The 14,653-nt window shown below is 36.5% G+C and overlaps 1 protein-coding gene across 1 annotated transcript; it reads right to left on the bottom strand.

Moving 5' to 3' along the window:
- Positions 1-11,358: 11,358 nt before the first annotated feature.
- Positions 11,359-14,159, bottom strand: LOC110885000 (pyruvate decarboxylase 2). Its single transcript, XM_022132691.2, has 5 exons — positions 13,518-14,159; positions 12,961-13,124; positions 12,112-12,880; positions 11,841-12,029; positions 11,359-11,673 (listed from the first exon to the last, which is right to left on the bottom strand). Exons 1-5 carry the CDS (start codon positions 14,040-14,042, stop codon positions 11,503-11,505), a joined length of 1,818 nt encoding a protein of 605 aa, XP_021988383.1. The 5' UTR covers positions 14,043-14,159; the 3' UTR covers positions 11,359-11,502.
- Positions 14,160-14,653: the final 494 nt, after the last annotated feature.

Raw genomic sequence — 14,653 nt, 5'->3', positions numbered from 1 at the left:
ATCATAACTAAAATCTCTCTCTCTGTTTTTGGTCATTTTCTCTGCTCAACCCTATCTCCGATCACCGGAGATCATAACTCCGGCGCCTTGTCTACCAGGGACGAACACAACCCCCATCACCCCTCTCCCCTTGGTTTTCTCCTCCGACGACATCAACCACCTTACCAACATTCCCCTTTCAATATAACACCCAACCCCTACCCCCGTGATACCCTCTGTACACCTGCAAAACAATCCCAGAATTCCAGTGAGAGAGAGAGAGAGAGATACGAAGAGGGGGGAGCAGGCGTCGTCTATAGCGGCGGTGATAATTGTTTTTGTCCGACGGGTTTCACCGGTAAAGAAACCCCTCCCCGTTTCTTCCTATTTTGTTTCTTTTCTGTTTTGTGGCGATAACGCTGATGATTTCTGGTGATGGCTTGATGATGCCTGATCTGAAGTGGGTGTTGGGGTTTAAGGACCATGGGAGGTTGGAAGGTAAGATTGGCCAGGGTTTGGATAAACTCAAAAAGGGTAAATGTCTGTATGTATATATATATATAATATATAATTAATTTTGTTTAAATTTATTGAAAGAGTAAATTAAAATGACCAAAATGCCCTTGCATAAAAGGACAAAACAATCAGGTTTCAACACTTAAAAAGGAGGTTTTTGAAATTTGGACTAAAATGGCAACAAAATACAAACCTCAGGAACCCAGATTTAAAAATTTTGGATTTTGGACTAAAGTGGCAAAAGTGAGCAAACCTCAGGGACCATTTTGGCTATTAACTCTTAAATTTATATTAAATTAAATTTTATAATTATCTTTTAATTGATATTAATTATCTATAAAAATAGATGGCTTTAATGAATGACATGTGTCCTTCCATTGGTTTCTTTTATTATATGTATAGAAGATTATGTATTGCAAAGAGTAAATTGCCATTTTAGTCCCTGAGTTTTGCCCAAATTTGCCATTTTAGTCCAAAGAGTTTTTTTTTTTTTTTTTTTTTTTGCCTCTGGGTCCCTGACTTTTACATTTTGTTGCCATTTTGATCACAATGTCTAACTCCGTCCATAAACCCCATCTCTTACCAGGGGTATTTTGGGGATTAACTAAAAAGGTTTTAAACATTGCCATTTTGATCCATTTTTTTACCCCAGTATATAAACACAATTCACCCCTTTTTACAACCCTAATTCACCCCAACAATTCATCGTCTTCCATAATTCACTAACGTTGGAAGCCCTAAAAACCCTAATTCATCAAAATCCACAGTCGTCCCCTGTCTAAAATCGTTCGTGTACAAACCCTAAGTTGGAAATCATCATGGTTTACTGTGTATGTGGGTTCGAAACTAAGATCCGTACCTCGAGGACTTCACAAAATCCAGGCCGACGCTTCCATTGCTGCACTCGTCCGGGTAACAGTTGTGGGTTCGTGTGTTGGGCTGAGCCCCCTTTGTACGTGTCTTCTGTAGCCCTGAATCATGAAGAAAATCATAGCGAGTTGGGAGTTGACAACAGGGACCTGCAAGAAAAGATTCAACGAGTCATTTCAGAAAACAAAAGTTTGAAGATTGTTTTAGGGGTCATTTTGTTCTCTGTACTGATGTTCTACTTAGCAAATTGAGTAGTTGATTAAGATTTGTGAAATGTATGAAATGTATGAAGTTTTAATGGAATGAAATGGTCAGTGTTTTGTTGAATATTTATGTTGATCTAAGATAATGAAAGTGGTTATTGTAATTAGACATGTATGGTCACAGTTGTCAATTGGTGTTAGTTTGGTTGTTTGGCTTATGTTTATTAGACATGTATGGTCAGTCCAAATTCAGGTTTCGGCCGTTTGGCGCACAATTGAAAATGGGTCACAATTGACACCATTTGCACATCAATTTTGATATCACTGATGGGTCACAGTTAGGGGTGTTCAAAAAACTCGTGGCTCGCAGCTCGCTCGAAACTCGCTCGAAAAAAGTTCGAAAAGGGCTCGGCTCGAAATTGGCTCGGTTGTAAACGAGCCGGCTCGGCTCGGTTTGTAAGCGAGTCGAGCTCGAGCTTGGCCTGGCTCGGCTCGCGAGCTCGTGAGCCAGCTCGATAAGGTTTACATCCTTCATATTTTTGTCCCACATCGCTCAATAGACAAAAACTAAGAGAGTATCTCCCCTATAAAAGAAGGTAAGGAAAATGTACAAAGAGATTTAAATATTTATACTTGAATATATAGCCATTTGGTTAAATATAATTGCAATTATGGCCCTTAGTCTATGAAAATATTCATTTTTAGGGTTTTTTAAGTAGTAAATTTTGCGGTTTTTTGTTAATTCGAGCTAGATCGAACCGAGCTAGCTCGAATTTTAATCGAGTCGAGCTCGAGCCTCAAATCTCAGCTCGATTTGAAATTCGAGCTCGAGCCGAGCCAGCTCGAATTGAGTTCGAGCCGAGCTCGAGCCGGGTCGAGCTCGGTTCGACTCGGCTCGTTTACAGCCCTAGTCACAGTTGACACATTCAGGTTTCGGCCGTTTGGCTAACATTTGATATGCAAACGTGTCAAAGCATTGACACCATTTTCATACCATTTTGACACCATAGATATGCAAATGTGTCGAAAGACCATACAAACAGACATGAATTACAAACCACAAGACAATATTAATTCATTACAAACTTTTTCCATTACAAACCAAAAGATAAGACTAAACCATTACATACTTGTTCCATTACAAACCATAAGACACCTGTCCAAATACCATACCAAACAGACGTGAATTACCTAAACAAAAGGCCTGTACCATACAAAGCAGCATGAAGTAAAGCTTGTCCAAAATGAGTTAATATCCAACAAAAGAACCTAAACCACAATACATCAAGTTCAACAAACTGACCCTAAACATCACCACCTGCTGCACAACCATCCAGACCAGCAGCTCCACCCTCCTGACCAGCAGACCCACCCTCCTGTCCATTAACACCAGCAGCCTCACCCTCCTGTCCAGCAACACCAGCAGCCTCCCCACCCTTTCCTTTACTGCCGGTCCTCCTGTTATGTCCTTTTTCCCCACAGGTAAGACACGTGACTGTATACCCTTTTTTGGGCAGTTTTCCACTTTTTTCAATTACCTCGTTTACCTCCTCCAACTCGATAGATTTTCTTCTTTTCTTCTTGGGTCTCCCAGCAGGCTTATGATACTTGGGGGCTGTTAAAGTGGTTGGGCATTGGCTTTTTGGCCATAAATCCATACCATTGATTGGCTCTAGGGTGTGATTATAGACATCTTTCCATGTCTCTAGCCAGTAGGCCTTATCTACCCACTCTTTTGGTACACCATTACCCTCCCCATTCAATGCCCTGTTCCAGATACAAGCCACTGCATGCCTACATGGCATGCCAGTTAACTGGAACCTTCTGCATCCACAAGTCCTTTCTACAAGATTCACAGCCCTTTTTTCAAGTTCAGGACCACTAACCTATAATGTCAAAATAACTAAGTTTACATATATGCAAAGGATGATTGAAGCCTGTTTAATTGAGTGAAGAACAACTTACCTCATACTTTCCATTGCCACACCAAATAGCTGTGTAGTTTGCAGCGTTAGTCTTTATCTTCTCAAAAATCACAGTGGCCTTGGGAGTTAATGGTCCTGGGGACTTGCCAATCATCTTATGAACTATTACTATCCTTTTCATCAAGTATTCCCTAATGAAATCAAGACAGGTAATGATTGGTCTGTCCCTACCAATTAGTATATGTCTGTTGAACACCTCACATAGGTTGTTCAACAAGACATCACACTTGGGCCTTTTTGCATTGTGTCAACATCAAGAAAACAAGAACACATCAATAAGTTAACTGATAATAACAGTAGCATTAAAACAAGAAAATATACCATTGAAAAATGCTCTTGACCAATGTTTAGAAGGAATCTCCTTCAGCCAGTTGTACAAGTCCTTATCCTCTGTCAAGATTGCTTGCATATTCTTCTGAAACTTCTGAGGTGTTGTTGAACTAGCAGCAGCCCACAACAGGTTCTTAAAAACTGCACCTTTCCACCTTGGTTTCATGTTTTCATGAATACGCCGCAGACAGAATCTATGCTCAGCATTTGGAAAGACTTGCTGAATGGCAGGTATTAAACCCTACAACAGTTATAAAAACCAATTATACATCTGAATTTGATGATTGAAATGGTTTATGTAAATTAACAAAGAACATACCTTTTGCCTATCAGTTATAATGGTGAAATTGCCATTTTGAGGCAGGTCCAAGTCATCTCCTAAACACCTCAAAAACCAACTCCAGCTGGCTGTTGTTTCAGACTCCACCACAACATAAGCAAATGGGTAAATCCCATTGTTTGCATCAACACCTACTGTAGTTAAAATCTGTCCAGGCCAAGGTCCTTTCAAGAAACACCCATCAAGACCAAGTAGATCCCTTCCAGCCTTGTTAAACCCTGCCTTTAATGGCCCCAAACATATATAAACCCTTTTGAATTGCCTTGTAGGACTGCTTGGGTTACCTTCAGGTTCAACTGCAATTTCACACTTGTACCAGGATTTGCCCTAACTAGTTCCTCACAGTAATCCCTCAGGTGTGTATACTGAACAGAGTAGTCACCTTGAACCTTCTTGGTTGCCCTTGTCTTTGCCCTAAACATCTGATTCAAACTCACCTCAACTTGAAGCTTCTTTTGTATTGTATCTACAAGTGCCTTTAATGGTATTTCTGGATTGACTTGAATGATAGGTTCAATTTCCTTTGCTAGCCAACCAATTGTGCACAGAGCAACATCTCGGGTATGTAGACAAAGATGGTCTTTGATAAATGTCTTCACCATCCATGTGCCTTCCCTTTTTACTTTTGAAACACGCAAAGTCCAAGGACAAGAGGGAATCCGATTCTTTTTAGACATTTGTCTTGTCTGGGGCCCACCACCTTTACTTTTCTTGGTTGTATTAACTCCACTTGAACTACCAACAGCCCCATGTGACACCCCTTCAGCCGATTTTACTTTTTTGCCCTTATTACCAGCTTCACTGCTACCTAATTTCGGATTAATACCATGACAAAGAACCCTCAATCTAACCTTATCATTCCTATAGATAAACAATTGCCTTCTAGACCGGATTGCATATTCTTTCACCATCTGCCTAATAGCCTCTTTATCCTTAAAACACTGACCAACATAGAATTGGCAATCATCAGTTGCCTTTGCCTTTTTATTCTTCTTCCTTATACCCCTAACCACCCTATCTCTAACACTGCTATGTTCTTCATCACTAAGACTATCAAAATTGTCTAAGTCAAATTCATCAACTTCCTGCTCATCCCCTTCGGCATCACTGATATCAAATTCAACAGCAGCTCTAAAGTCAACCTGATCCATATCAACATCATCATCTTCGTATTCCTCATCTACTATGTAATCAGGATCCTCACTATCCTCACCCTTATCACTATCCTCACCCTTATCACTGCCCTCTTCACTTTCATCATTACCCTCATCCTTATTACCACTGTAATCAGGATCATCACCACCATCAGGATCAATAAACTTTGCATTTGTTACCTCTGTTTCTTTGCTCTGTTCATCATCTACTGCATCATCACTTTCATCACTTTCATCTGAATCTGAATTAGAGTCAGAGCTAACATCCACTACACTAACCTTTTCATTACCCTGAACTTCAGCTTGTGTTAAATCACCTAAGTTTGCAGGATCAGCCTGTGATTCATCACATAAGTTTGTAGCATCAGCTTGTTTTTTATTACCCCAAATATGCTCAACATACACCTCAATTACCTTGTGTGTTCAAGTATACTTAATCATCCCAATAACATCACTATCACTCATTAAGGATCTTATCCTAAATTCAAAATATTCTCCTGGAATCCAAAAGTTGTATCTTAATCCCCCTAGTTCATCTTCTGGGTAACCTAGCTCACCCGTCATATCATTGAATATGATCAAAGAGAAGTAGTCAGGGTTAACCTTGTCAATGTACGATACTTTACCCTCATACCCAAATTCTGGAAAGTCCACCAATTCCCCTCCATGATGTATCTCAAATGTGAACAATTCTGGGTCGTCAGCTGAAAATCAACATTAAAATACACCATCAACATCAAAATACACCATTAAACAACAATAATGGAACAAAAACAGGAGATCGTTTCACTAAATTTTAAGGGTTTTAACACATACCATAATCCACATCGGGATTAAAGGCTGAACCAGGAGGCCAAGCATTCCATAACGTTCTTACTTCAATCGCCAACTCAGGAACTGTGATTATGCTTGAATACGTACAGATTTTGGGTGAATTGTGGAAGACGATGAGTTGTTGGGGTGAATTAGGGTTGTAAAAAGGGGTGAATTGTGTTTATATACTGGGGTAAAAAAAAATGGATCAAAATGGCAATGTTTAAAACCTTTTTAGTTAATCCCCAAAATACCCCTGGTTAGAGATGGGGTTTATGGACGGAGTTAGACATTTTGATCAAAATAGCAACAAAATGTAAAAGTCAGGGACCCATAGGCAAAAAAAAAACTATTTGGACTAAAATGGCGAATTTGGACAAAACTCAGGGACTAAAATGGCAATTTACTCTATTGCAAATAAAAAGAATAATTTCTTAGGATTCAGTAACGTATATCTTAACCTATTTAATTTTTAAACAATTTTATTTTGTAATAGTTTTTGTTCATTAGTTTTTTTTTTAAATCTGCAGGTGCGTTTATTTTTTTCACAACATTCTGATATAAGTTTTCTCAACATCTGTACCAGTATCGATATTCGTTTTTACATACATGCATCGTAATAAACCAAACCGTTACCAACCAAATAATATCGGTACCAGTACCGATTTTATCTTAAGGGTGGGGGGTATGGTTAATCACTCGAGGGTGATTGAGTGATTCTCTACCCAATAACATTATGCCATGTCAACTCCTCATTCCACACCCCATTTTGCACTTAATCACTAGGTATGGTTAATCACTATAGGGTGTTTGAGTTATATATTTTTTGATTGGTTCTTCTCTCCTCTCCCCTCTCTCCTCTCTCCTCTCTCCTCTCTCTCTCTCTCTCTCTCTCTCTCTCCTCCATCAGTCTTCTCAACCTTCGGTGACGATTCACCGATTTCTCATCCTCTCTCCTACTCAAACACCATAACTCAATCACCACGGTGTGGTCACCGATCGGTGACTCCACTCACCGAATGAGTCCCCGCAAACCATACCGTGCACCCTAACCACTATCAATATTCGTTTTCAATCGTTCGTTTATGTGGTTTTTGATGGATGTAAAACACGTATCGATATCCATATCCGTTAATATACAACTTTAAGCGAAACATAATTATATGTGTGTGTGAACAACAAAAGAACAATTTGTCTAAATATTCGGTTCTGTAGCAACTCATACTCATACAAATACATCAAATAAAATCTGTATGTTAATTACCTTAGCAAAACTAAACTAAAAATAGTATAATTCAATTAACCATAAGATTTTTTGTTTAGACAACTGTTTATTTACGATATTTTTTATATTCTTACCTTAAAGCTTTTTTATTTTAATTTTGTTTTTGTTTTTTGGTAGTAAATTAGAAATGTAAAAAACGAATAATCATTCTTCTAAAAAAATCGTTTTCTTTGAAATTGTTTCTTCTAAAATAAAACCTGAATAAAAATAATAGAAACCAAAATTTAAGTATACTAAAAAGGTTATTTATGTATATGGATTGTTTTTTTCAAATAAATTCATTTTTTAAGTAAAGAATATAAAATATAAAACATAAAACTAATAATATTCATGCTAAAAAATGAATAATTGATATTATCCAATAAGATTAGAAGTGAGAAAATATAAAGTTAGAAACCATCTATTTTGATAAATACTTTTGAAACTACCCATTTTAATATATAACTTTTCAAACTACACCACTTTAAAAAAACTCCTACTTCATTTGACAAAGATCTAACACAACTTAGGGGCTGTTTGGCAAGCCTCTTAATGAATCATTAAGAGGTTGGACCTCTTATTCGGACAGAGGTTAGCTGTTTGGTTGGTAAAATACCAACCTCTTAATGGTACCATCCAGTCTGTACCATCCAGAGATAAGAACATGCTGAAAGAAAAAAAAAAAAAAAGACTCTTGCACCCTTTTCCTTCTCTTCTCTGTAACAAAAGCTAGGGTTCACCATTTCCCCCTTTCTCCTCTCATCAACACCACCTCCGCCCCTATCCCTCTCCTGACCACCTCCCGCCGCCCTCCTCCTCCCTCTCCTCACCACCGAGCGTCGACCTCCTCCTCCCTCTCCTCGACACCGATGATGCGTCCGCCTCCATCCCTCTCCTCACCACCGCTCGCCGCCTCCTCCTCCTCACAACCTCCCGCCGGTCGCCGCCTCCTCCTCCTCCTCACAACCTCCGGTTTTTTATTTTTGGAGAAGATGGTTCTGATTTCTGATTTCTACTCTTTTCCTATTTTTTTTTATTTTTGGAGAAGATGGTTCTGTTGTGGTTACGTGCTCAGGTTCGTGTTGGGTGATTTCCGGTGGATGTAACCTGGGTAGTTTGAAGGTAGTGGTGTACAAGATGATGATGGATGGTGTTCAAGACGGTGATGGTGGTGTTGGCACGGCGGAGGTTGTTGACGATGGTCTACGGTGGTTGATTAGTAGTTGATGTCGGAGAAGGTGGTGGTTGAAGGCGACGATGATTGGTCAGGGAGAGAAAGGGGAAGAAGGGGGGGTGATGTCTGAATACTGATGAATGATGATGATATTGGGTTTTGTGGGGAGGGGTAAAAATGTCATTTTACACTGTCATTCAGATATGGAACCAAACAGCACTTTACTGGTTCAGCACTTACCCATTCAGACCCTCTTACCCATTCAGACCTTCTTACCCATTCAGACCTCTTATTCATTCAGCACTTATTAGTTCAGATGTTGCCAAACAGCCCCTTAATGTAATCCATCCATAAATTCTTTAATTTGTCATCCAAGGCAACACGGTGAGCCTCTAAACATAAAAATACATGACAATAAAATCACTGAATTTTTTTAATGACAAACTAACCTACATCTAAATATCCTATAAATCGTTTATATCTTCACCTTACATGATTTAAACCATCAACTTAAGTTTACAATGGTTAACCGAAAATGAAAGATAATAAAAATATGACCTATAGACCTTTGTCATGTATTTATGTTCCATTAATTTTTTCGTAAAATATTAATTTCTGAAAGTAAGAGAATATACTTTTTATTACATTTTAGACCAAATTAAAAATTCTGACTACGTGAAGTACTCCCTCCGTCCCATTAAAAGTGTCTTGTTTTAAATTTTTAAAGTCTTTATTTATAAACTTTGACTTTAAATAATTTTTTTGTGTTAGATAATACTTATTGAAAGTTATATGATTTGAGTGTGTTTTACAAGTGTTTTTATCGGGTTAATTTTCATCAAGTTTTATATAACACAAAAAATATATAATAAAAGTCAAAGTTTATAAATAAAGACTTTGAAAATTCAAAATATGACATTTTTAATGGGACGGAGGTAGTATCATTCTATAAGTTTCTTTTTCTTAGCCGTGTATTTTAAGTTAGAAAATGTACACATTTTTAAGAAAATTTAGACACATGATCTATATGTTGTTCGTCTTTGAAGTGTAAAATTTTTAGACACATGATATTGGAAGTGTAAAATTATATCTAAAGAATTGTTGGTGAAAAAAGAGGTATGAAAATGCAAAACTCTTTCGAGTAAGAATTGTGAATTGTATTATTCGGGTTTGTTTTATATATCACTAATTAACATATACAAAATAAAGAGATACTTGTTAAGATTTTTTTTCTTACCCATGTGATATTTGATAACACATGATCTTGTTGCTTTATGTCGTTTTCATCCTATGGTCTATGTCGTTTGCACACGTCAAAGCATCTCTCTCTTTTTTAATCATATACATTTTACTTTTAAAATTTTCAAAGCTTATGATTTCTCTCTTAAATAATTACAACTTAAATTTTTCAAAGCTTATCATTTCTCTCTTAAATAATTAAGACATACATGTAGTATCTTTCATTAAAGTTGATTTACTTTTAATTATTGATTTTAGACAAATATTTATATATAAACAATTAAAGATGTTAAAAAACCACAATACTTTTATCATATAATCTAATTCTAATAAAAGAGTCCTATTAATGCCACATGGCATTTTCTCATTCAAAAGTCCTACTAAAGCCATATGGCATTTCCTCATTCAATTCACTAATAATATATATTTATATTTCATATGCATAAATATTATAATGCATAATAATAACAATAATAATCTAATCTAATACTAATAAAAGAATCATGTTAGTGTTACATGACATTCTCTTCTTAAACTTATATCTTAATGCCATGTCGCATTCTCTCCGTTACTACTACTATTATTATTATTATTATTATTATTATTATTATTATTATTATTATTATTATTATTATTATTATTATTATACAATTTATTGATTTATACACAACAACAAATAAATAAACATTGTTATTATATCATATTAATATATCCAATTTATTAATCTATACATAAGTATAAATAAATACGTAATACATAAAAATATTTATCTTATACTATCGAAGTATTTTAATTATTTATTTTTATTTTCATATGTGACATTAGATTTTATTTTTTCAACATTGCTGAGCAAACCAAATTAGGTATTTATCTAACCAAATAATTTATTTGCGAATAACTAAACACATAGTTTAGCAATATTATTATTTTATTAATAATATATTAGATTAATATTCAGTTATTATTATTAGTATATAACACATGTGGTGTCCGATACAAAAAAAAAAAAAAAAAAAAAAACTTTATTGCGAATATAACTCTTTATTCAACAAATTTTATACCACCATGCCAATAAACCTATAAAAACGAATATGGTATATAGTTTAAAATTTAAATTATATTTTATATAATTTAGATTATATTTTAATTTATTTTTGTAATTATATATCAACAATGATTAAGTTAAATAGAAGGTATTTACAAAGCTTTTTAAGTTCACATTTAAGCGATGATATAAATTAATGGGGTGGGTTTTATTTGGATTAAGAAAACAATAAATTAAATAAGTAAAAAGACAAAAATGCCCCTCATTAAACTGATTTTTTTGATGAAGTTAATGGGTTGAATGAAAATGACAAAAAGAATGCAAAACTCAGGAACTAATGAGAAAAATTGTTATTGCTATTGTTATTATTATCTATTCGTAATTATTAAATTATTGTAATTATGAATTATTATTATCTAAGTCACTAGATTATAGTCTATGCGTTATACGGGTTTACGTAACATATTGTCTTTATTCAACCCGTGTAATACGCGGGTCTATAAACTAGTAATATTAATAAAAGACAGTTGCAATAATAACATCACCAATACTCGATGATTCAACAAATAGAATATCTTAGGCAAAAGCTTTTACTGAGGGTTCGGGGGACGGCTATTAGCAGCCGAAACTCTCGAACCCCACTCGAGCAACTCTTTGCTTGTATCATCCTTGTGAGCCATCACTTCAATAAAGCAAAAACAATCTTTTTTAGCTCCGGTTGCTGTCTCTATTGCTTCAATCAGATCTTCTTCACAAACCACCTTCAAAATTTCAACAGCTTTATCGTAAATAATCAAGAGTAAATAGTTTAAAATAAGCATGTATAACGGGTCTAAATGGTTTCATTTTAGCTAGTTGACCCGACAGATATAAAACACAATCGAAATCGTTCCGTTTATAAATAAATATGTCAAAATAACAATCTTACCTTTGTAGTCCAACACTTGCCCTCTCCATTGTGGATCGCATCAACCAATCCAGTGTAGTTCCAATTCTTGATCACATTGTAAGGCCCATCATGGATTTCAACTTCAATGGTGTAGCCACCATTGTTTATCAAGAAGATGATGGAGTTCTGCCCACATCGCAGCATTGTGGACACATCTTGGGCAGTAACCTGTAATTAATCATTAAAACCTAATCAGTTAAAGAAAAACTGTATTTAGATCAATGAGATTCAGGTTAAGTTGTATATATACTTGAAAGCTTCCATCACCAATGCAAGCAATCACCCTCTTATCAGTAGCAGCCTGTGCATACCCAAGAGTAGCACCAACAGACCACCCAATCGACCCGTATTGCATCTGGAACTCATACCCACATCCTTGTGGCAGTTTTAGTTTCTGGCAATTGAACCACGAATCTCCGGTTTCAGCAATCACAGCAGTGTCACTAGACAACATCTTCTGTATGTGTTCAAACAGAACATTAACCCTTAACGGTTCCCTAGGAGCACATTTCAGAGGGTGACCTTCGGGTACGAAAATCCGATGGTAATTCTCATATGCAGTGGTGTTTTTCTTAACCCTTTTAGCTAGAGCTTGCAAGAAATCCTTCATAAGAATACAACCAAAAGTGGGCCCATTTCCGATTACAACCCGATCAGGGTGAACAATCAGCGCTTTCTCCTTCTTAAGAAGGAGAGAGTAACCTACAGAGCTGTAATCGTTGAATATAGGGCCGGCAAAGATGTACGCATCAGCTGATTCAACAATCTCTGCACAGAATGCTGTGCTTACAGCACCCCAATATGTTCCAATGAAGTGAGGATGGTACTCGGGGACTAGCCCTTTTCCTGCTGGTGTCACCGCAAGAGCGTAACCCGTAGCATCTGCCAATTCGACAAACGCATCACACGCGTGTGAAACACGTAGTTTAGGTCCACCAACCATCACAGGCTTTACTGCTTTGTTCAAGAACTCTGCTGCAGCCTCAACAGCCGCTTCCAAACCCATCTTATTACTCAACCTACACGATCAAACAACCCTCATTAGCATGTATAATTCTATTCTACTACCATATATAAGTTAAAAATTTGTAAAACATACTTGGGGGCTAAAGAAAATGGAACCGGTTCTCGGCTGAACGTAGGATGAGGAATGGCTGCCAAATTACAACCTATGCTGATGTAAACAGGTTTGCTCTCTTTCAAAGCAGTCGAGATCGCGGTATCGATCAATTCATGTGCATCATCCAAGTTATTCACCACAGCCTACCATAAATGAACACAACAGTTTAAGCTAAAATATTAATATTAATATTTTATAAGTTTATACACAAATTAAAGTCTTAGAAATTAGTCTCTCTAGTCTCTAATCTTCCAGTACAAGTTAAGCAACTTTTGGTAGTAGTATAATTATCTCATTTAATGTACAATGTGTGTGTATATATAGACATTTACATTTCAATATATGAACTTCTATATCATTTGTGAACTACAGTTTCAAGTAAGCTTTTCATAGAACAGCAAAAGTTTACGCTAAATAAGCATCAGGCACTACGTTTGGCAGTAGTATAACTATTTCATTATACGTACAGTTTATATATACAGATATATTCATTTCTATCACAGATCTGAAGGATCAACAGGTTAAAATGATTATACCTGATAGCAAGTGACAGTCTGAAAGCAACGAAGCTCCTGGCTAAAATCCGGCAATCCGATAGTATGATGAAGAATCCTGTTAGTACCGTAATCGTTCGAATTCGGTCCACCGACAATACAAATCAACGGAAGATTCTCACTGTACGCACCGGCAATAGCATTGAGGACACTAAGTCCACCAACAGTGAAAGTAACAACACAAGCACCGACGCCGCGAGACCTAGCGTAACCGTCGGCAGCGTATCCTGCATTGAGCTCGTTGCAGCAGCCGACCAGGTTGAGCCCTGGCTCAGCGATGAGGTGGTCCAGCAAAGTTAGATTAAAGTCGCCGGGAACAGAGAAGACGTCGGAGACTCCGATCTGGACGAGGCGGCGAGCGAGGTGGCGGCCGAGTGTGGCCTCGCCGGAGTTGAAGGGGACGGGGGAGGACTGGATGCAGCAAGTAGGGGTGAGTTTGGGTGGGCTACCGAGGTTGCCGTTGGTAGCAGGAGTAGCTTCTAAAGCACCGATGATTTTGGTATCCATGAATGAATATATGTGTTTTGAATTGAATGTTTAGTGTGTGGGAAATGAGAATGCATTCAAGAGTATATATAGTATAGTGTTTGCTTGCGAGAGGGGGAATACAAGGGGCGGTCTTTTAGTGTGTTTAAAGCCAAAAACCGGTTTTAGAGTATTATTCAGTGTGTTTAAAGCCAGAAACCGGTTTTAGAGTACTATTCACCGCCTCTGAATAAATTTGGCAGATTATTCATTTCGTACGAATGTACGATTTACAAAGCTGTAAATTCTGTTTTTTTTTTTTTAATTTATTTCCTTTTATGATCAATTCATATCATTTAAATCATTTAAGTTATGGCATGCCTTTGGGAAAAAGAAAACAAATATAAACCGCCCTCCTTTAATTCTCATTCTGCCTGTTCATAAATGGAAATTATATTGTATCAGACAAATATCATTTAAATCGAAAAAAAGGATTGCAAAAATCTTTGCTCAATTTCCAAAATCTTTGCTCATTTAAATCAACTCACAACCTAATAGTAGACTCTCACCTTTAAAAAAAAAAAAAAAAATTCCAAAATCAAAGTTATCGATAAACTCTTGCTCAATTTTCAAAATCAAAATCATCCCTAGTT

The sequence above is a fragment of the Helianthus annuus genome, chromosome 10 (genome assembly GCF_002127325.2).
Source record: "Helianthus annuus cultivar XRQ/B chromosome 10, HanXRQr2.0-SUNRISE, whole genome shotgun sequence".
Lineage (NCBI taxonomy): Eukaryota > Viridiplantae > Streptophyta > Magnoliopsida > Asterales > Asteraceae > Helianthus > Helianthus annuus.
The sequence above is the reverse complement of the archived record's forward strand: the minus strand, read 5'-3'. Positions and strand labels throughout refer to the sequence as shown.

Bases quoted from the DNA above. Each gene is read 5' to 3' on its own strand.
- LOC110885000 (XM_022132691.2), bottom strand. From the start codon at position 14,042: ATGGATACCAAAATCATCGGTGCTTTAGAAGCTACTCCTGCTACCAAC. The intron at 12,881-12,960 runs GTATGTTTTACA...TTGATCGTGTAG, and splicing joins CCATTTTCTTTAGCCCCCAA to GTTGAGTAATAAGATGGGTT. The intron at 11,674-11,840 runs GTAAGATTGTTA...GAAATTTTGAAG, and splicing joins GCAAGTGTTGGACTACAAAG to GTGGTTTGTGAAGAAGATCT.